This window comes from Eremomyces bilateralis (genome assembly GCF_010015585.1).
Source record: "Eremomyces bilateralis CBS 781.70 unplaced genomic scaffold P152scaffold_1, whole genome shotgun sequence".
In the NCBI taxonomy this organism is placed as follows: Eukaryota; Fungi; Ascomycota; class Dothideomycetes; order Eremomycetales; family Eremomycetaceae; genus Eremomyces; species Eremomyces bilateralis.
The window spans coordinates 1,736,950-1,758,599 of record NW_022985067.1 but is presented as its reverse complement, the minus strand read 5'-3'; the positions used below and the strand labels follow the sequence as shown (position 1 = coordinate 1,758,599).

At 51.5% G+C, this 21,650-nt stretch overlaps 7 protein-coding genes across 7 annotated transcripts; 2 read left to right on the top strand and 5 right to left on the bottom strand.

Annotated features, from left to right (window-relative positions):
* Window positions 1–43: 43 nt before the first annotated feature.
* P152DRAFT_454028 (Isopentenyldiphosphate isomerase) lies at window positions 44–1,311 on the top strand. The gene is made up of 4 exons (XM_033678500.1): window positions 44–301; window positions 357–476; window positions 529–747; window positions 812–1,311. Exons 1-4 carry the CDS (start codon window positions 94–96, stop codon window positions 1,063–1,065), a joined length of 801 nt encoding a protein of 266 aa, XP_033539070.1. The 5' UTR covers window positions 44–93; the 3' UTR covers window positions 1,066–1,311.
* A 1,115-nt stretch (window positions 1,312–2,426) lies between these two features.
* Window positions 2,427–2,812, top strand: P152DRAFT_478423 (uncharacterized protein; the record flags this gene model as incomplete). Its single annotated transcript, XM_033681650.1, has 2 exons — window positions 2,427–2,438; window positions 2,507–2,812. The coding sequence occupies 2 exons, from the start codon at window positions 2,427–2,429 to the stop codon at window positions 2,810–2,812; spliced, it is 318 nt and encodes a 105-aa protein (XP_033539069.1).
* A 438-nt stretch (window positions 2,813–3,250) lies between these two features.
* Window positions 3,251–5,504, bottom strand: P152DRAFT_19187 (uncharacterized protein). The gene is made up of 3 exons (XM_033674260.1): window positions 4,159–5,504; window positions 4,027–4,107; window positions 3,251–3,966 (listed from the first exon to the last, which is right to left on the bottom strand). The coding sequence occupies exons 1-3, from the start codon at window positions 5,402–5,404 to the stop codon at window positions 3,464–3,466; spliced, it is 1,830 nt and encodes a 609-aa protein (XP_033539068.1). The 5' UTR covers window positions 5,405–5,504; the 3' UTR covers window positions 3,251–3,463.
* Window positions 5,505–6,979: 1,475 nt separating this feature from the next.
* Window positions 6,980–8,399, bottom strand: P152DRAFT_19197 (uncharacterized protein). Its single transcript, XM_033674261.1, has 2 exons — window positions 7,613–8,399; window positions 6,980–7,483 (listed from the first exon to the last, which is right to left on the bottom strand). The coding sequence occupies exons 1-2, from the start codon at window positions 8,260–8,262 to the stop codon at window positions 7,069–7,071; spliced, it is 1,065 nt and encodes a 354-aa protein (XP_033539067.1). The 5' UTR covers window positions 8,263–8,399; the 3' UTR covers window positions 6,980–7,068.
* Window positions 8,400–13,117: 4,718 nt separating this feature from the next.
* P152DRAFT_387840 (uncharacterized protein) lies at window positions 13,118–13,981 on the bottom strand (the record flags this gene model as incomplete). Its single annotated transcript, XM_033675898.1, has 2 exons — window positions 13,118–13,552; window positions 13,604–13,981. The coding sequence occupies 2 exons, from the start codon at window positions 13,979–13,981 to the stop codon at window positions 13,118–13,120; spliced, it is 813 nt and encodes a 270-aa protein (XP_033539066.1).
* An 843-nt stretch (window positions 13,982–14,824) lies between these two features.
* P152DRAFT_18748 (uncharacterized protein) lies at window positions 14,825–15,661 on the bottom strand. Its single transcript, XM_033674230.1, has one exon. The coding sequence runs from the start codon at window positions 15,465–15,467 to the stop codon at window positions 14,952–14,954; it is 516 nt and encodes a 171-aa protein (XP_033539065.1). The 5' UTR covers window positions 15,468–15,661; the 3' UTR covers window positions 14,825–14,951.
* A 4,173-nt stretch (window positions 15,662–19,834) lies between these two features.
* On the bottom strand, window positions 19,835–21,539 carry P152DRAFT_469871 (FAD-binding domain-containing protein; the record flags this gene model as incomplete). Its single annotated transcript, XM_033680927.1, has 2 exons — window positions 19,835–21,229; window positions 21,429–21,539. The coding sequence occupies 2 exons, from the start codon at window positions 21,537–21,539 to the stop codon at window positions 19,835–19,837; spliced, it is 1,506 nt and encodes a 501-aa protein (XP_033539064.1).
* Window positions 21,540–21,650: the final 111 nt, after the last annotated feature.

Here is a 21,650-nt window from a genome sequence, read left to right as displayed (position 1 = left end):
GCACTTACCCTTCATACGGTCCACTATCATCCCATTGAGTCTGCTCTCTCCCATTCGAAGATATAAATAGTGTCCCTCTGTTCATCTACGGCCATGGCGACATCAACGACTACCGCCATCACGGCTGAGAACATTGTCCGTCTCTTCCCAGAGATCACCGTGATCGGTACCCCTGGAGCCTCCGCCGCGAACGATTCGGAAATGGCGGGCTACGATGCCGAGCAGATCCGCTTGATGGACGAGGTGTGCATTGTGGTCGATGAGAATGATGTACCTGTAGGGAATGGGAGCAAGAAGACATGTATAACCCCCTTTGTTCAGGACGGTGGAGAATAAGGATGCTGACCAGCGTCCAGGCCATCTGATGCAGAACATCAACAAGGGACTCCTCCACCGAGCGTTCTCAGTATTCCTCTTCGACTCCGAGAACCGGCTACTGCTACAACAGAGGGCGACGGAGAAGATCACGTTCCCTGGTTCGTTTTGCGAGGACCTAGGGGGATTCCCGCCCCACTAACACATCGATAGACATGTGGACCAATACCTGCTGCTCGCACCCGTTGGGAATTCCGGGAGAAACGGGCGTCGGATTAGATGCGTCCGTCATGGGCGTGAAGCGAGCAGCGCAGAGAAAGCTCGACCAGGAGCTGGGGATCAAAGGTCAACAAGTACCGCTTGATCAATTCCACTTTCTGAGCCGGATACACTACGTTGCTCCTAGCGATGGAAAATGGGGGGAGCATGAGAGTACGTGACGGTTTTCCCCGTTGAGTTTTCGTGTCGGAATTGGAAGAATCTAACAATCGCTCAGTCGACTATATCCTGTTCATCAAACCCACCGGTCAAGTCGATGTGGATGCCAATCCAAACGAGGTTCGAGACGCAAAATACGTATCGCAGGAGGAGCTTAAGGCGATGTTCGAGGACGAGTCGCTAAAGTTCACCCCTTGGTTTAAGCTCATCTGCCAGTCGATGCTGTTCGAGTGGTGGTCCAAGCTGGATCAAGGAGTCGATAAGTTCGTCCCCGAGCAAGATATTCGGAGGATGCTCGAGCCACCGATCTAGGTTTTGTTAATATTGGGTCTTCAGCTTCCTCAGATCGAAGCGATGTGTTTTCTTTTCTGAGAGCTCACCTGTGCTTTCGCTTGCTTCGTTGCCAAACGGTTGTATGATATTATTGTGGGCGAGCAGGATGGGTGTTTGGCGCCCGGATATCCCGCACTTACAGTGAGCATTGGTCACTATAATTGCATAACTAATCGATAGTTAGAAGCAATTGATCACATATCTTGCCATCGCAAGAGTCATGCCATAGCCTCCCACCACGCTTATCCGAAGTGACCGATTATCGAGTAGGGCATCAGGGAACCGAACCAACGATTACAGTGCGCCGGAGCATTTGGACACAGGAGAGGGTGCCGATTAATTGGAAGTATTTATTGCCCCTCCGTGCGACAGCCGTGCAACAGCCATGGAGTCATTTGCCTTCAATCGCTTAGTGAGTGGATGGTCGACAATCCGAACCATAGGCTCCAAACCTCTCTCCAAGTGATGGTCCATCTAATGACAAATATAAGGGTCCTCCGCGGCCCTCCTCTCAAACTCCAAAATATAAGAGTGAGAAGCAGGTGTTTCGATTCTCGTTGAGGCTATCCACAAACCCCACCCTCAGGAGGCAGCAGTCCGGTCTGTACGACAAACAGCTCCGACACCAATTGGTCTTCCTTGGTTCCGAAGCCCATAGCACACACTGAGGACTTGAGGGTCGTCCAGTGGTTACGCGCCAATGTCCCGAAATACCTACCATTTTCTGTTCGCTTCAAGATCCTGTGGTGACTCCGTACGTGAGCTAGGCGGTCGCTAGTCGCTAGATCTGCTTCATCGTTTGTTTCATTGACCTCCCCATTTGCATTGCTTCTCCTTGCTTCGTCCGCATGTCTCCTCCGGTTCCACTTGGGCCGGTCTGCGTCTATGATGAACGCTAGGTTCCCGGGGCACATCCGTTTGAGTGTCCTGTCTCTTTCTCTCCTCGCGTATAAGTCTTCAAGTTCGCGAAAAAGTATCACATTATAAGTCGAATTAGAGTTCAGTGGCTACTCGTTAAACCATTTTGTCGCCACGATAGATACACATTGGAGGTTGTCAGGATTGTGACCAGTAAAACGATATAATTCTCTTGCGGAAAGTCCGACAACTGGACCTCCCATCGAACGTGCCCCCCGCTCGGTATCCAGACAATAACCATCGACTTTACTTACAAGTCTAACAATAGACAGGTCCTATATCGCCTCGAAGCTGTTCAGCGCCATTCTGGCCAACACCGCAACGCTGGCTTGGACTCAGGCTATCCGCTCTTTCAAACGCTACGGACGATCTCACAGCAACCTGAGTAGTAGAATAGGTCGAACAGTATGCTCACTGCAACCATGGCACATACGGTAAGCATCTCGAACAGCTATGCGACGTTCAACGACGCTCCACCTACACAGGTTTCCGCGTCCACCAGCGCTCCCGCTGTTCCAGCGCTCCCGCTCTTCCTCCCGCAACGCTGTTGCGAGCAGCGAACACCATGATAGAAGCAAATAAACCCGTGGCGAGCGCGAACGGCCATACAATCCGCCTCGTGGGCAAGGACGAATATAAAGAAGCAGCTGAGTGCCTCGCCGAAGCGTTTGTGGACGACGAGGTCGCCCGCTATTTCCTCGATATGCCGGACACGGCGCGCTGGGCGAACAAGCGGAAGTGGGAGCTTCACGCTTCGATCTTGGAGTACGTCACGTATGCTCTGGTCATGGGGGAGCGGGACGAATAGTCGTGGTATCTGGTGTACCTTGGAACCAAGCCGTCGCAGCGCGGCAAGGGGTATGCGGGGGCGTTGACCCAGCATGTTTCGGGGTTGGCAGTCGCGAGTGGGAGCCCGTGCTATTTGGAGTGTAGCAATGATTGCAATTTGAGGATGTAGCAAGAGACTGGGGTATGAGCTGGTGAAAAGGGTTCATTTGCAAAGGGGGGAGAAGAACGCCGGGTTGGATATCATGGCAAGGGAGCCACAAGGGAAAAAGGCGGACGAGATAGTGGTGAGGACATCTCATTTGTGAGGACATAAGATGATGGAAAGATGACGGCAAGTGGAACTGCATTTATTCTTTGAGAACGGGATTCTTAACGGCCAATCCCTTAACATCAGTTTTGGTGGAATTCGGCAAGAAAGTGACGGTCACGAGCGAACAACGGCCCCTTTTCCTTGATTTGCGTATCTTTCATTCAGCGTTGCTAGGTACAGTCACGACTACTGAGAATAATACTCCATAACAGTATTCGGGGGCGGTTCCCCTTCCCATAAGACCTGCCAACCGAACTCTGGGTACATTGTGCTGTAACTCCGAAAATAGCATAAGAAAACCCCCACAAAATCATCATTGAACATAAACATTTTTTCGGCCTCCCCATCGACCACATGCGATCAGTTCACCGTCGTCCATCCCATCTTAAAACTTCCCTTCCGCTGTCCAACGGATGGTAGCGAAGACGGATGAGAGGGAGCATAAGGCTCTGGCGAGCGATACTTATCGCGCCGCTGTTGATGATATTCCTGCAATTTATCACCGGGTTCGATGGGGCCATCATCGTGACGCCCTTCCTCTCCAGCTTCATCCCCGGTCACGGAATCTGTCTCATCATCATCGCTATTGGTATGACCATTCGAATGCTGAGGTGGATCGTACTGGAGAATTGAACGCATCTCGGGGCTCGTGATCGGGACGGGAGGAAGCGGATGGCTACCGCTGGTGGCATCAGCAGCTGACATCGTAGCTTGAAGATCTTCGATGTAACGGACCTCCATCAAGGCGGAAGAGGCAATGTCCACCGTATCATGGACATGAGGGGAACTTTCGAGTATAGCATCAGTATCAGCGAAAGAGACTCGTTTCCTACTCGAGTTCGTCGGCGTCGACGGAAGGGTGGCTGATTCTATGTTACTGTTTGGTCTAGAGCATAAGAGGTTCTGCGTAGATTTCCCCTTACCAAATTGCTGCTGCGGGTCGTCACCACGAAGAGTTTCAACACTATCATCATTTTGATAGGTCTGGCCGCTCCAATGCATGTCTAGGTTCATGTGAGCGATACACTCCAAGCTAAAAGGATCGACTCGCTTACTCTGTTCACCACTCAATCCCATCTCGTCCGCCAGGGTGTCGACCATCTCATACACACGATTGTCACTATCCATAAACTTCGGCAGGGTTCGGGAGTTTCTGGGCGTTGAAAGCCAGGAGCCATCTTGGCTTGTGAATAATTGATATACTGTTGGCTCGCGCGTGTTGCAGCCTTTTGGCTCATCGTCCCTATCCTCCTCACCTGCGTGGTCAGACATGATGCTGTTCGTGATGGTCTTCGGGTTAGCAACCGGAGACACCCCATTGTATTCCTTTCGCGGCATAACTTGAAGCTTGCTAGGCATTTTGATGTTGTTGCCATCATTGTCGCTGAATGAACTGGGACCTGAATGATGGAGGTCTTCGGTTCTGGTTTCCCACCACATATCACTGTTCATATCGCTGTCTTCAAATATCGGAGTGTCGCTCTTCGGAATTGCGTTCGATGCGGCACACTTCTCACTCACTGGGGCGGTTGGCGTTCCAGTCACAACAGTGTGCTTTGAATGAACAATGATGTCACTCCCATCATTCTCCGATTCACCGCCGTACCCTATATCCTCCTCCGAGTCAGGGATGGCTTCTTTGGTTATGGCTTCGGCCGAGGCGACTGAGCTCTGCTCCATGTCACTGCGTTCGCTTTCATCCTTAGAGTCAGGGATGACTTCTATGGTAATGTCTTCGGACGTAGCGATTGAGCTCCGCTCCATATCACTATGTTTGCTTTCGTCCGGGATTACGTGGTTTCTGGGGAACCTATTCGGCACCACTTGGCTCGTCTCGTCATCGACCCCACTGTCTTCGGAATCTGGGATAACTTTGTCTTCGTTGTCAAGAATCTCCATCACCTCTCTGGAGAAGGTATACCTCGCCCGCGAGTCTGAATCCTTAGCACGTTTTGATAGCATCCTCCTCTTCGGTGGCGTCGAAGGTTGGTTCGGCTGATAGGTACCGTCAGTCTTGTCATCTTTCTCCTCGAAAGCTGTTGTAAAGCCTCGCTTCCTAGCCTGGGAAGGGCGAAGGACGGTATCCATTGGATGGAACTTGGTACTATACAAGGGAGCAGGCCCTCGTGATCTCGGTTTCGTGATAACATTGTGAGAATCTAGGCCACGCAAGATGCTCCCGTGCTTCGCCTTCGTCATGGTGGAGCGTGCTTTGATCCACGACCTGGGCTCCGAGTATTCAGTGGGATCGACCGGTGACTGATGGATGACAACAGCTACCAAACGGCGTCGACCACTCATTCTTATACTAAGAAAAAGAAGAAGCTATAACCATATACTGGTAGCTTAATGACAAGAAGGAATAGAATGAGTGAGAGGGGTTGATAATGTGAGGGAAGAAGAAATACACTCCGGATTTCAGGAGGTTATAGGGGCTGAGAGAAGGATAGAAGACAACAAACATTAGTTCACTGTTGATTAGAACCGGCCCTAGGACCTGTTATGAGTTCAATTCGCCGACACAGCATCTCTAATGACGGGAGTGCCAATCTGGTCAGTCCATGTGTACTCTGCTTGCTCGGCTCCCACATGATGGATATCTGCTGGGAGGTCTGGTCATGTGAAATGGAAGGAACGCGTTCTGAAAAAAAATCACGCTCAGTTGCCACTGCCTCTTAGCACGAAGAAACGTGACCGGCGTCGGTGTTGCGGAGGAAGGAGCAGAGTCGTGCCTTCCTCCAGTCTGTACATCCCATCCGAGACGACAAAAGCCACGTCAATTGAGCTGAATGCGCACGTGCACATATGAATTGAGATCGCGTTAGCAGCATGAAAGCGATTGCGCTGTGAATACCAGTCCCGTACCTTTCACTATCGGTACACGGGCCATGGCTGTGATGTGTGGAGTCTCGACGTACCAACTGGGTATACGGTTACCGAAATGCACCGTGTCGAGAAACGCGGCATCGGCCCGGTCCTTCATCCATTCCATCAGATGGCAACAATGTACCATGACCGGGACGATATCCAGCTGTTCCGTTGCTCCGCCAGAACCACCGCCGAAGTGCCGAACAGAGCCCGAGACCCTTCAAAGTTCAATCCCGAATTCCACGCTTGCCTAGCACTAGCTCCCGTGCGCCGTGGCCTGTAGTTAGCGTACCGAGATTCGCGAACCGTCGAATGGATGGAGAGCTGGATGGTGTTTTTCTTTGGATGCCAAAAGTCGCCGCGAGTGAGAGACGAGGAAGGCCGGGAAGGATGTTCAGATGTCGATGAGCCAGGGAGAAGGGGTTAAAAAATGCCATTGATCGAGACGGGCGGCGAACAGTGAACGGTAAATAGCGAATAAGAAGCATCAAAGCAGATGTGGAACGGAAATAATAGAGAAAATTTCATCATCATCTGAGCTAGTAGCGAGTAGTTACTGGAAGTCCGCGTGTTAGGTACAAGGAGAGCTTCATTTGGTGGGATATAGTCCATCTTCGGTCTTCATCCGCTGACATCCTCACCCCCTTTTCTTGTTTCCGTATATACCCGGATGTATTCTCCCATCCACCCAATTATAGAGATCGTGACCAATCGCAAACAGCCAGGACGTCGAACAACGACGTGGACAACATCCGGTCGTTTGTATTGTATGGCAATCGTTTCGATTCGGAGCGGAGTCCCATCTTCCATCTTCCGTCTTCCATCTTCCATCGAGTTTTCCCAATTCCCTGAAAATGCCAACCCAAGGTCGAAAACGCCGTGGTGTATACTGTGGTTCCGTGTAGTATTCCCATCATCATGCAACCGCTGAAACGCGGTCAAAGAAAAAACCCGTGGAGGGCAAAAAGCAAAAACTCGCCAAAAAGCGCAAAGTAAGCAGAGAGCAGATGGACGATGCTAAACCCAAACCCCAAACAAAATCCAGAAATTCCATCCATCAGGTCCCATTTCCCAACCGTTCATCGTGATCAATCTCGTCATGTCCTCGCAAGCCTCCGTATCGGCGGCAACTTGATTTCAAATTCCTCGTCAACATCGGAGTCCACCTCGATGGTTGCGATGGCCGTCACAGGGACCTGGGCAGTCCCGGGCGTCGTTCCCGGTAACTCTGCTTGAATCTTGTTCAAACTTTTCCCTTCCCGTTCACTTTGCCCCCGTTCGGCCTCGACCCGAACCCCTTCCACACTCACTCTTGCGGCCGCGTTCTGGGACACCACCGTCATCGCCGCTACCGCGTCCCGACACCACTCCAACGCCGCCTCCAGCTCAACCCGTATGCCGGATACCTCGGTTGGACACTCGCCTTCCCGTAGGAACTGGTGGGCGCCTTTCTCTGCAAGGCTCTGCGCCTGGTCGAGCCGCTTGTCCAGCGCGTCGTAGTGGCCTGTCGCCCTGTTCATGTCAGGAATGACGCCTGGGGTAGAAGTAGCAGGGGAAGAGGTGGCGGAGGCGAGGCATGGACGAGTCTTGGACCGCCCGTTGGAGAAGGGGAGGGGGTTAATAGGAGAGCGAGGCGCGTACTCGATCTTCCTCGCCGCGGCGTTCAACGCCCGCGCGGTGTCGGCGTCCGCACCGGCGACTCCGGACATCCCCCCGATGCGTCCGAGGGCGGACATCATGTTGTCCATGCCGCCGGTGAAGGCGTCCATACGGGCTTGCATCTTGCCTTTCCGGAGCATGTTGCGGCCAGTGCCGATGTTGCGGACCAGTTGCTCGAAGCCCTTCTGGACTTCGCTGTCGTAGTAGACGATGATCATGCTGCGGGTGCGGTATTTGGTGGGGATGGAGGGAGCGTTGCTGATCAAGGAGGCCGGTTTCCGTTTGCGGTTGGAGAACAACGGGGCGATAGAACGGTCGAAGGGTAACGGGTTGGTGCTTGGGGTTATCGGTGCGACGGCGGGTGCGGATGTGTTCTCGAGTGGGGAGTAGGCCGTCGGTGATGGCCCATGAGGAGGATGCCTTGTTGGGCCATCGTCATCGTCGTTGATGCGTATTGATTCATTGGAGCCGGTTCGTTTGCGTGGTGAGACGGGCACCGTGACCCGGGTAGCTTCATCTCGTCGAACCTTGATCTTCTTTTCGACGTCGACGACGCCTTCTAGCCAGTTGGGAATATTATCCACCAAGAACGGAAAGCATTTGGTAGATTCCGTCGACTCTAGGAGCGACATTTGTACAACTCCAGCTGAAACGCTGTCCAGATGCAAACGCACTGAAGGGATGAGAGACGGGACAGGATCCGTGCGAGGGAGGACAGAAACCGAGGGGGATAAACTTAAGGCCCGTCAATGGCAACGCATCAGATCCAAATGAAGCTGGGCAGGAAAAAGGCGTTCGTTTGAATGAGGAAAACCAGCCGGTGATATTGGCTGGACACGGCGGGTGGTGAGAGAAGACGGAAGGGTAGCAACGTCGGAGCACAGTGCTGGGGGGCGGGCGGAGGATATCAGATGGCGATGCGATGCAGGCCGGTCAGGGCAAATGCGTGCGGTGGAATGCAAAAGGAAGGTTGCAGCGAACAGACGAAGGGATATGGGAGTCCTTGTGTGCTGGCAACTACTTCAGTCTGCACTCTGCAGGTAAGCTTCAGCGATGCTCGGATACGGAGTGGAGATTGTTGAGCGAGGGTGAGGGCTGCGAGCTTGTGAGGGAGTGAGTGGACAGGATGGTCGGGTTCGAAAGGGTCAAAGGGGGGGCCCGCCTTTTGTCGAGTTTCGAGGATGCGACGATGCCAGGCTTGGCAGGCTGGCTAAGGGCTTAAGGTGCGTTTTCTAAGTTCTCACCCTTGGTCCTTAGACCACCAATTGGGGCCTGGAGGACGGGGGTGCTGGGGTGAGGGCACAGCTAACAATTTGCGAGCTGCTAGTTGCGTGACAACCTGGCCAGGCCGCTATGTGCTATGTGCTATGGCCTGTGTGCTCACTGTGCTGTGTATGCGACTGTGGGCCGTAGAGACTGGGGAGAGAGCGTGTGCTGGGGATTGGGAAGATGAATTCTGCAGGGTCCTCGCATCTGGTATTCAATGGTGGATTGGGTCGTAAAGAAATTGAAGAAACCAACGGCCGAGCGACAAACCCAACTGATAGAGATCGATAGAAGTGAAGAGCTGGAGGAAGTTGACAGTTGGTAGGTAGTACTGGGAGAGTCGTAAGTACGAAAATACTAACTTAATGATTGTAATTCTACAAGTGTATGTATGTTGCTTCATTCACTGTTCAGATTATCCGCCCCGAGTTAAGTTAGTGCTTGTCGGGGATGTATTACATGGCTGGTCCAAGTTCTTCTTGGCTTGTTTGCCGACCTGCGACAGCTGATTTGATTCTTGTTTGATGCTGTCAAGTCCCCCAGAGGCCCAAATTGCTGTGACCTGTGAGCTGCCTCCCCTTCCTACCCATTAGCCTAATATGGACTCAATTATTCGACACTCCAAGCACAATTTTAGTTAACGGATGGATGAGCAAAATGATGCCTCGATAACCAGGACTCTACGTAGTAGAGGCCCTCCCAACTCTTACGCCGCTTCTACTGCATCCCAATCCTCTTTGAGGAGACCGAGCAGGGTCGCCCATGCTCAATGATGAGATACTATAGTATTCATCAGCATCCGGGAAAATCGAACGAGAGGGATGACTGGGGAGGACGCTGTTCCTCGCCGGGGGCAGATCCTCCAACCACTGTTTTGCTGCTTTTTGCTGCCATTATACAAAGCCCGACGGGTACCTAACTGCTTATGGACTCACGATGGAGAAGGACGGCTTGGCAGGTTCCCCGTCACCACACCGTCTCCCACTCTGCATCGTAGCGCCCCCGCAGCCGCCGCCTCCAATGTCCATTCTCAATCCACTCTCCAGACGTTATGGACTCAACTCGGAGCCACTCTTCAACGGGTCATCCCACAAGCTCCACCTTGATGGTCGAAAAACTCCATATGGGGATCCAATCACGATTATCGTAGAAACATCGGTACTTTGGACCGGAATGCATAGACCGGAATCGACCCTTCGATAGGATACTCAATATTTCAAAGTGATGGTGGAAAGCCAGAACAGCCGTCATCCAGGCGAGGGCAAGGAATGAAACCAGGAGCGTAATTGGCTCGGATGCTTTCTTGCATATTGCCCTCCGATTGGCTCCTTTGGCCCTGTCATCTGAGGGGGATCCGACTCTGCGTGAACCATCGGGGCGGGTTTCTTGCTTCTTTATTATTCTTGTTGAAGGACTTGAAGCAGGCAAGCCAGCAGTGACAGCACCAGCACCAGCGACCATTAATTAATAGCTCATAAGTCTTATTGTTTTAAGCCAATAATTATGATGTCGGAGACAACCTGACGAATTGGAGGTGGTCTGCACTTTGGACTTCGACAGCGTTAAACTGCTGAAGAGCAGCGCGATGTGGGGCTGCACGTGGGTGAGAACGCCCACGAAGTAGCAGATCTGCAGTCTGACGGGAGAGGCCTCGTCTCGTTCCCCCATCTCCTGCAGTCCCAGCCTCCCTTCGGGCCTTCATGTTATCAGTTGTTAGTTATCAGTATTTGTGACTGGAAATTGGGCTGATGTTGTCGCCTCCGTAGTGAAGCCCATAAAGTGTTTCCGTATCCTGCATATCAGCATACTGGAGATGTCCATTTTCAGTCCCACAGCCCATCCATACGCCTGTTCGTATTCCATGGAGCCGTTGTTGTGTTCCAGAATCCAGAAGTCACTGCTAGACTGCGTGGGGGATATTCATTTTTCCTTAGCTTGCAGTGGAGACTGTGAGGACTGAGCCGCCACTTTTGTTCCTTTGTTCCTCGAACCGTCTGACGCCTCTCTCTCACTGCTCACACGATCAGATCAATTCATCCACTGTCCTGGGTCATCTCTTCCCGTTCGAAGTCCATCAGTATCTGATCCCCATCGCATCACAGTTTCTGATCCCCCACCGGTTCGCTTTCACGCAAACACAGACCGACTCGGAATTGCTCCAAGAGAGGGAATGCCATGGAGACCAATTCCTTTAGGGGACTCCGGCCCGGGCGGAAGGATTGAGGAACCCCTGTTTAGCGTCTGGCGCTCTTCCTAATGGAGGAGATTCTTCGTCTTCCGTGCCGCCATGTATTCACTCTGCATGAGACGACGAGATGGTACTTCTAAGCGAGGAGATTTCATCACCTGATGAAGACGAGCCTTCCACTACTGCGGACAAGGTTGTCCTCGGACACCAGGCGTTCTAGCATTCATTTCGTTTTGCTTTGCTAAGAACCATCCCTCGTCCTTGTATTGGAGATAAGGTCAAGTCCTAATTGCCCCCATATAAGCTCCGGCGTCTGTTCGCCGCATCGGCGGAGGAGTTCAAATAAAAATGTACATATCCGCGTCAATCCGTCAAAGATAACGCGGAAGATGAAGTCCGCGGAACCACGACTGAGAAAGCATTCATGATCAGGATGGACCGTCCTCCGTGGTGTTAGTTCTTGAAACCAACACAGCACCTGATGACCAGGACGAACAAAGCAAAGAGCCCTCCAAAATCTGTAATCCCAGTTTAGGGTCGATGTCGGGTTACATCTCGCTGTCTCGCATCAACCGCATTCCACCAGTTTTCCACCAATGGGTTCGTAAACATGGCATAACTTGTAGGATCGACAGTTCGATTTCACAGAAAGTGGGTTTCTGTAACGAGGGGAGATATGTATTTGTTTTAGGTAATTGCATAAATAGCGTGTAGACTGTAGAGTACACGACATACTTCAGCACTGTGCGTTGCTCCATCCTGCTCCGTATAAAGTCCAGGTACTGTACATAGTATGTAGTCTGTAGGTACTATTCACCTCGAACACTTGCCAGACAAGTCATGGGGCAATGAAATATCATTTACCAATCTGCATTAATATACATAGTAGAGAATTGTGCATTTGTGGTTTTGTAATCGGTACGGCGCGGAGAAGTGTTGGTTTCATTGGTCCTTGACTGAATCATGACAATAATTGACTGACTTGACCGTTGTTGACTCGATTGTGTTGACATCGTATACTGCTGAGTCAGTTATTGGTTGACTCTTGTCTCTTAACCACGCCCTGTCCCGACGGCCGAAGCTTACTATGTATAGTGCAGGTCGTGCATCACGGTGCATGTCCGTCGCTAACGATTTGACAGCCCCAATATTATTGTATGGATGTTGGATGAGGTGTGAGGACGGAGAAAGAAACCACCAGGATCCAGAATCCATCATTCAGGTTGGTTGGTTGATTGCCCATGCCGCTTCAATTCCTCTACTTGGCCGCCGTTGAATCCAAACCATATATAGTATGCCCGTATCATCGTAGATCAGGAGGATTCAACCCGGTACACGACATCATGATACTGGTGTGGTGCATTCATAACCGTGTGCGGGGTTAGGAAGAGGCGAATACGACCATCATGCAGTAGGCTGTAGGCTACGGGTGGCTGCCACATGGTTTTAATGAAAGCGGCAGGGAATCGGGTCATAGATCCGATATTCCGATATTCCGACGGTGCATCCGGAAGTATAGAAATGCTTACCTTGGGTTCCGTTCGCCTTTCATCGACTCTCTTGAGGTGGATCTTACCCTCTTTTTAATTAGGGAAGTCGATAAGTACACGGCGAGTCGACAATTCTCTGGCGACTTAGGCTGGGGGACTTCAAAGGCGAACGACCATCAATCTCTTTCACCCGGGCTGGAGCCAATGCGAACTCGCCTAGGTGATGCAGAATGGGTTCGCTCAGATGGACGAATCTTTCGTCGGAACAGAGGGAACGTGGTGGTAGGTGTGGAGAGATTCAGTGGACAGTCGCGGAGGATCTCACAAAGTCGTAAAGTAGAATGATTTTCATAGTTCGTTGATCATGAACGGTCGTCTATCATTGATCATGACAATCGTGTTCTGGCGTTCATCGTACCTCATATGCCATGATCAGAATAATGGACCGGTCGTCTATCGTCACACTCCTGTTCCCTTTCAACCATCGAAACATGTTCCTGACTGAATCACACCGCGTGCTTCGCAGCTCCATGCCTTCTGCAATCAGGAGTTATATATCATCCCAAGCTTGCTCAGTCCCGTCCCCGCGGAATTGATCATGCCGTCCCCCTCTCGCGCCATGAAGTACGCATACTTCTCGATCCAGTCCTGCGAATCCAGCCATTCCAGCGACTGCGTCAAGAACTCCACGCGCTCGGGGAGGTCGGGTGTCATGTCGCCCAAGTTGCAGCTGTATTCCGTCACCCACACTGGTCGTCGTCCACCGGCCTCGAACATCTCCCACACGTGGCGCTTGAAGCCTCCGAGATCGTTGCACCAGCCGAACCAGTGCACCTGGACGAAGTCGATGGGACATCCGATTGCATTGCAGGCGCGCATGAATTGCCGGAACCAGTTGATACCTTTGTGCGCTTGGTCGCCGTTCGTAACCGAAGGGGAGCCCAGGCGGATTCGCCCTGCAAAAGGGGCCACGAGCGTCTGCCATGTCAGCTTGCTGAGTTCGATCTGACCAAGATGGACGGAACCGACCTTGTAAAGCCACGCGGTCTCGCCGGGTGCGGGCATACAGGATCCTCCATCAATGCATCCGTCGGGTTCGTTGAACGCCATGGCTGCGTCCGAGCCTGTCTTCATGGCCAATTCGACATTGTTATTCCAGGAATTGGTCAACTCTGAGTGGTCGCTCCACAGCATGGGGACAAACATGAATTGATCAGAGATAGGTCCCGTACTGCGCGACGAGCCCCAATTGTATGCCCAACCGATCTTAGGACAGTTGAACATGAAAGTGTATGCAGGGACATTGTAGGCAATGCCTCGCTTCCCACCGCTTGGTGGAACCTCGGGAACCGATGGGCGGCCACTCGGCGGAAGCTTAAGCGGAAGAGCGGCCTTGCTCACCGACATGGATTCGGTCTCAGGTTGTGCCGGCACGGGAGCGAGGACAGGAGGGCTAGGATTCGACGGAACGCTCTGGGTCGGCCGGAGAACGGTGAGAGACCCAGCTGTGTGGACCGCGTTATAGTCCATGAGAGCATGATCTAGGATTCGACACGCATTGAGATCGGCAGTTGGCACACCACAGACCAAAGTGGTCGCGGCCACCACGAGAAGGGAAGCTCTAGCAATAGCCATGTTCCTAGCGAATGTTCTGAAAACTATCTTGAGATTGTCGTAAAAGGATTCGAAGACGGAGGCTAGAAGGGAATGATAGAAAGACTCAAATCTTGAGACCTAACGGGAATTATTATCGAAGCGATTGAAAGGTTGTACTGAGAGAGCGCACTTAATTTGAAGCGAGTGGCAGTTGAAGAAAGAAAAAATCCAAAAAGAGCGTGGGAGACGGATAAAGCAGCGAGAAGATAATGGATATTCATGCTAGAGGTGAATGGATATGAACAGTGAATGCGCAACAGATGGGTCTCCTGAGCTTCATTCTCAAATCTTTCGAGGCTACGAGGACGCGACACGCGCGCCATATCCACCCGTTTTCCATTCCAGTTATGATGGGAATTTGTCACATGAACATAATGAACCAGCCGGAGACCAAGGGCTCTACTACATGGAAATTTCCACGAAGGTGCTGGCCAACCCGAGCTCTTGCACACTTCATTTAACCTGATTGTGCTATGAGCACATGAAATTTCCTAGGGCTCGACCGTTGAAATCCCAGGAAGGGAAATCCATCGAAACATAGCAGCACTGTAAGAGTTGGTCAATACCTGATCTTTGGACGATAGACCTTCGTGGAAGGACCTCGAGCTGGCATCGAGCATTGACTGGAAACCCACCAGGTCTCTAACTCCGGCAGCACAAGAGGAAGCACAAGAGTCGCGAGACTAATATCGCAGACGTGCTCATAAAGGCCATGATCGTTCTAGCAATGAAAGGCTGCAGGGCCGGTTGTCATAGTGCTCGACCGATGAACTCCTGAAGGGGGAAAGCCATCGAAACATCGCGGCACTGTAAGAGTGGTCAATACCGGATCTATAGACGATGGATGTTCGCGGAAAGACCTCGAATCTGATGTCGGGGATCGAGTATCCACTGGCAGCCCATCAACATCGAACTCCGGCAGCACAACGGTCGGGAGACTGCCATCGCAGCCTTGTTCATGAAGGCTATGATCGTTCCCGCGATGAAAGGCTGCAGGGCAGGTTTCCATTACCTGCTGGGCGGATATGGGCAGATGCTCATGATGTGCAGGGAGAACTGGATACATGTACCGTACGGCACAGTCGACGTGGATATGGAGGCTTGTTTCAAGGGCCAAGACAGCTAATTTCTTGACGACTGGTTGAAGGGCTGAGCAGGCCAACAGAGACTTCGCGTCAACATCGGAGGACCGAAATTCCGAGAAGAGCGTCAGCAATCGGTCCCTTCTTCTCTCCATCGCGACATCGATTGGGACGATGGGGGTTTTAACTTGGCGGAAGTCAAGGGATGAGCAGAAATCGAAGGCGCAGAAGGCACCTGCACCTGCATTTGGGAAATTGGACGATGGCACAATGCCGCTAATGTGCAGTGCATACGTACCGTAGTCCGTATGGAGTATGGACTCAGCTATTATGGAGTCACCTCCACCTTACAAGTGCTGACAGTTTGACTCTAACTACTTAAACCTCAAGTGATGAATCCTAGGCTCCGCAGACCGGTCGAGTAAGCAGGAAGAATTTGCAAGCTCAAGCATAAGGCTGTAGGACTACACGAAAGATCTGCATGGTGAAGGAACACTGGTCTCTCGACCCGTCACTTCTACTGGCAGAAATTTGTATCATGTATAAACTATAAATGCGCCCTACCATCAGCCTTGGTCTACCGTATATTCCGTCATAGCGACTATCGAATTGCTACAGTTTTGCCAGTTTTGTCATCTGTCGGTGAAGATACACCAACCTCAGCTGTGTCATTATCTCCATTGATGTGCTGGCAGATGCTAGTGGCAGTTACATCTGGAGTGAGTGACAAGTGTTGAACAGACGTGAGGTCGAAAGTTGAAGTTGTGAGGTGAAGTCACCACCTGATTATTGGTAATAGATTGGTACCACCTCCAGCTAATTCGGTAGCCTTTCTTGATCGGTTTTCCTTCGTCACTGTCGTGCTTCATCAAATACTGTTGATCGGTTGGACCAGACTCCTGTTAGAGGCCTAGAGCCGATAGCTACGGTAGCTACGGGGCTTTTATGGCGCCACTGCAATATTAGTACAATTCTGTTACTACAACACCAATTCCCAATAAGGGAGTTACGTACCAGACTAACCAGAGCCCAGAGCCCTGTTCCGACGGATTCTCATTTCTACCGGCCGCTCCGGCCATGAATAATGCCGTGAATGCCGTGTCTCGGTCTTGGTCGGGCGGCTCACGATATTGACTCACAATTCTACACAACACTCATGCAGTGTCAATTGAAGTCCTTCAGAGTTCAGACATCTGACTTGCCAGACGTGTCTGGGCTAAGTACATGGGTAATTCTAAACTCACCAGTGTTTTCGGTTAACAGGATGGGCCGATGGGGGTTGGATTACTCCATAGGGCGTCGGCCCTTGAAACTGGACCCCTTCAGCCTTGCCGTTTCGCTTCCTAGCAAGATTCCACCGATGTTGTACGATAAGTGAGGCTCTTCTCTAGGATCCCTTGCTAGCCATTGATTTTTCCCTCAATGTGGTGCACTTTGGTGCGGCTGAAGACTCCGTATTAGGGGGCCCCTATTCCCAAAACGGTCAAGCTTTGCTCGCTAATCACTTCAACCCAATCAGGCAGTGGAGGCGACGTGACATGGCGGAAGCACATCACTGATTCACGGCCGCAAGCGGGTGCTTAGACTGCTCGACGCCCCCTCGGCTGTGACACCAGATTGGTTATTCTTAGCAACGTTCTCGAAAGTCACAGATTCATCGCATGCCCAGGCAAAAGGTCTGGGAGTCCCCACTCTTCGATAAGCTGATAGGCAGCGACCAGCGGAGACTTTCAGAATTGGGAGTAAGATTACGAGCGATGGACACGGCTCGCCGGTCAACAAGAACAAGATGAAGCAGCTTAAAGCGCCCGAGCCCTGCCTGACCGATCGGTGGAAATTAAAATTTGGAAAGAGCGAGGAAATCTTGGTGGTCGATAAGAGATATATGCTTATCTCATCCCACCCGCTGTGTGGCCCTGGCCGTCTCCATCGCCAGCTTCCGCCTTTCAACTCTTGAGGAGTCTTGCCCTTTCAAGAGATTCAACTCCTGAGGAGTCTTGCCCTTTCAAGAGATTCAACTCCTGAGGAGTCTTGCCCAGGTGCGGTACACTGGATTTTTGTCACAGCTCTGGATCCTAGGCCTTCGACTTGCTATCGACTCTTCCTATCACGGCCGTTGCTCCAATGTATTCATCCATGGCGAAGTTCAAAGAGTTCAATCCACAGCATTCAATCCCCAAGATCATTCTTGAAGACTCGGATGATACGGATTCAAGCGTGAGCAGAACTGTCCGCTCCTCACCCTGGTCCCTTGTAACTAATGCACATATCCAGTCCACAGAGTCGTTCGAGTACAAGTTTAAACCCGAGCCTCCGATGCTCTCCCTCGAGGCAGTCAAGGCGGCCTCAAACTTCTCAAGCCTTAACCGTCCTGCCGACTCAGGAAAGCAGCAGGATGTCTGGAAGAAACCCCGGAACATCCTGAGCCAGCTCGGATTCCGCCCGTGGAAATGACTGGCCGATCGGCCTCCTCCGCCCCGCCGTTGTGCACGGGATTATCATGCCAGCTGGCCAACTGAACGATTCGAACAATCCAATGAATCCATTCAATCTTCCACCTTAGACTCCGGGCGAGAATCACCTGACCGCGCCTACCTGCGCTAGACGCCCGCGATCGATTTCTTCCGTACGATACCGAACTAGACCTTACGATTTGATGAGCATGCACGATGGCGTTTAGCGACACAGTCTAGCGTTGAGGCTGGGGTGAATGGCTATGGAGTTCTGGTTATTATATTTGCTGAGCGTGTCCTGGAATATGGAATGGCGTTCTAAACGGGGATATTGATTCATAATGTGTATTCCCGACGTTCTTCCCATGAGCTTTCTACATCTAGTACATATTTTACTGCAGAGAATCTGGGGTACACTTCCTTGAGAAGTTCAACACAGTTCCTCAAATCGTACTATCATATACCTAATACATATCTCGAACCAAAACGGGCATTGTCATCCTCTCAAACGTGTCCGGCGGGTATCACACCAGGCTGCTGACGATTTTGAACCAAGCTTTAGTCCCTTGAACGCTTGCAAGCATTGAAATTGCGATGAGCTGTGGAATCTCCCCAATTGGACCACGTTTCAGCCCTGCGATGAATGTGGCGTTTTTTCCAACCGCCTTCGGCTCTGCTCCTTGATCGGTTGATCCTTCGGCATCACTGCACTGACCATGGGCTGAGCGGCTGAGCCACTACTTACGCCTGTCCTCATAATTCATATCAAATCAAGATGTATTCATGGATTCGCTTCCTCCAGGCAGCCACCTGTGAACGAGCGGAATACATGGTCGGTACTTCCAGCATCCGGATGGGGAATTAGTAATTAGTAACTACTCAGCGCGGAAAACGGTAGGTACTCCACCAACCCGTGACTCGAGGCGTTAATCGTTCGTCGGCAATGAGCGAGTCGATCAGTCAAAGGACTCGCCTAATCACCCAGCATCACGGTATTGGGTATTACTGTGGATATCTGCTTGAGAAGAATCCGGGCACGATTCTTGGCTTCCAGTACTGACTCTAGGAGAATCCGGAGCAGATGAAGCTGTTCCAATTTTCCGGTCCATTTTCCGCAAGGAGTAAGTAGTTGATTAGCCTACCTACCTACTCCATAGCCATGCGCCGGGCTAACCTTTCAAGGCGACCTACCGAATTAGATCTCAAGTAATAAGGGTCAGTGACGGTTTGAGGCTACAGGCCGGAACTGCTTCATCTCCTCAAAACACTCGGGCGGGCGGGGTGACTCCCTCTTCGCCTGTATGCGTGCCTGCGCGGAGAGTATTAAAATCTCACCTGGCGTGATCAACATGAGTGCATGCATGGTGGGCAGGCTGGAGTCTGCCTGCATGCGCTGTAGTGTCTAATACGGCAATGAGCCCGGAGGGTGGAGGAGGGTGGAGGCTGGAGTGGACAACAAATGGAATGGGGATGCCTAATACGCCAGTCATGCACGTTTTAGAGGGAGATGAAGACATGGAGAGCTATTGAATCGATAGCGGCTACGGAGTATGTGATGTGATATCATCATATCACAGTTGACCCCACCATAGGCACGGAATACATGTAAATCGAATCGGCGAGCTCGGGAAGAACTTTACAGCGCAGGTGAAGAGGTAAGGCATGGAAAGAGCGGTCCAAAATCGTCGAAAGGGGGATTTCATACCAAGTACCAACAGATGAAGAGAGCCAATAATAGCTGAGACAGATGAGAGTTTGGCCCCAGTTATCATGGTGTATTATGAGATCCTCAAGATTAAGCACGATCGATCGAGTTGTTTGAGAGACAGGCAGCTAGCAGTTAGCACTGAGCAGTCTAGTACGCATAGATAACGAAAGGTCACCAAAGTGCAAAGCCGTGGGCCTGCGGCAAATACATAAATAAGCTGAGGGACACGTAATGTCCGCCGTTGGTACTGAATTCTATGTCAATTAGTAAGACAACAAGCACCCCTATTAGAAATTTAGAATCGACGATTGTTATTAATACCGACCGCCTGTGGCAGAGATCTGACTCCGCATTTGAACCGTTACACTTTGAACCCACCCTTCAGGAACCTCGTAAACACCCTGGTCGGATCGTACGCTTCTCTGATCGACATCATGCGCTGGATATTTTCCTCTCCATAGCTCTTGACTGGGTCCTGCCACTTCGCTGCATAGTTCATATTCACAAATGGATGAAATGATCCTCGTGTCTTCGCAGCGTATCGCATCTCGAGATATATCAGCCACCCGAGATTCTCGTAATATCGGTCCAATCCCGACTGGAGCCAGTGGAGCTCGACATCGATCATGACGAGTGGGCTGTCCTGGGCCCGGAGTCCGAGAGGATTGTTACCATGCGAGAGATGAGATTCCGTGAGTGGGTGTAACCCCATGGCAAGGATTTGTAGGGTTTCTTCCTTCTTGAGGCGTCTGCTCCAGCGGGAGAAGATATTGTAAATCGTCAAGAGGACTTCGTCGTTGAGGAGTGTCAATGTGAACCGGACTTTGTGGAGAGGACGGTACACGATCTCGCTTATGAAACGGGACATCTCGGAGAGCGAAGTGATGTGGGTGCGATTCTGAAGGACCGGCTCATGGAAATACCGGTTCGCCACGTCGGCCGTCCCATCTTCGGCGTCCACATAGGCGAATGCCACGCCTTCTTCCGACGTACCGCCTCCGAATATTGTGGCGAATTGAAGGAACCCGCCCACACGAGTATTCGGAAGCGTCTCGTTATTGAACCTGCGGAAATTGTAAAGCAGGTCGTCGACTTCCATAAGCTCCTGGTCGAAGAGCATGTAACCACCGAATACGCTGCACAGTCCGAAGGTGGGAAGCGTGATTTTGGTGACAATACCGAAGTTGTTTCCACCTCCTTTTAAAGCCCAGAAGAGATCGCTATAGTGAGAGGCGTCGGCGGTGACGATGAGCCCGTTCGCGAGAACCACCTCGAACTCAATGACGGTGTCACAGGTCCATCCAGAATAGCTTGCATACCACGAGAGACCGCCTCCGAGAACATATCCTCCAACTCCCACGAAACCATCCCGAGCGCCATTAACGCCGAGTCGGAAGTGCTCCAGGTGACGATAAACATCTATCCACCTTGCTCCAGGGCCAAGCGTCACCGACTTGCCATCGTCGGCGAGCTCGATACTCTCCAACCGGCCAAGATCGATTGTGATCCCTCTGTCCACATTGGACACGCTCTGAGCATTACCTAGCTTTCCACTGCTGACGGCGAACGGAGCAGAATACTCTGTAACCGCAGATATCGCTTTCCGAACTTCTTCGGTTGTCCTCGGAAGGACGCGACATTTCGGGTGCAGGTTCCGTTGTTGCTGGTACCAATAATCTCTTTGTTGGTACTTGTACTGCTGGTCATTTTGGAAGAAGACGGAGTCGCGGCCAATTCCAAGGGCGAGGGAGTGGCACTAATGAGCTAGGTATCAGTGAAAGACAACTGGGGCATACTGGCATAGGCGGCTAGAGAATAGGGACGCTCGGAAGACTGGGATGGAAGCTAGGGATCAAAATGGAATTCAAAACCAACTCGACCACGACACTTTCGACATCAATGCACGCAAAGGCGGGATATTGCAGAGTTCAGAAAGGAGACTCCCACAGGCTTACGGCTTTCCTAACATCCTCCTCTTCACTCTGCTTCAACACATGCTGACCGGGCAGACCATATATCGGCCGGATCCCCCAAACAATCAGCGCGGACCAAAAGGCCAATCTCATTGATAAAAGTGATGTTATCAACATGAAAATATTCAATTGCAGGTGAGTCGCTCATGGGACATGTTAGGAGACGATGGCAATCATTTGCAAAGCTCCGCGATGGGATCGAGA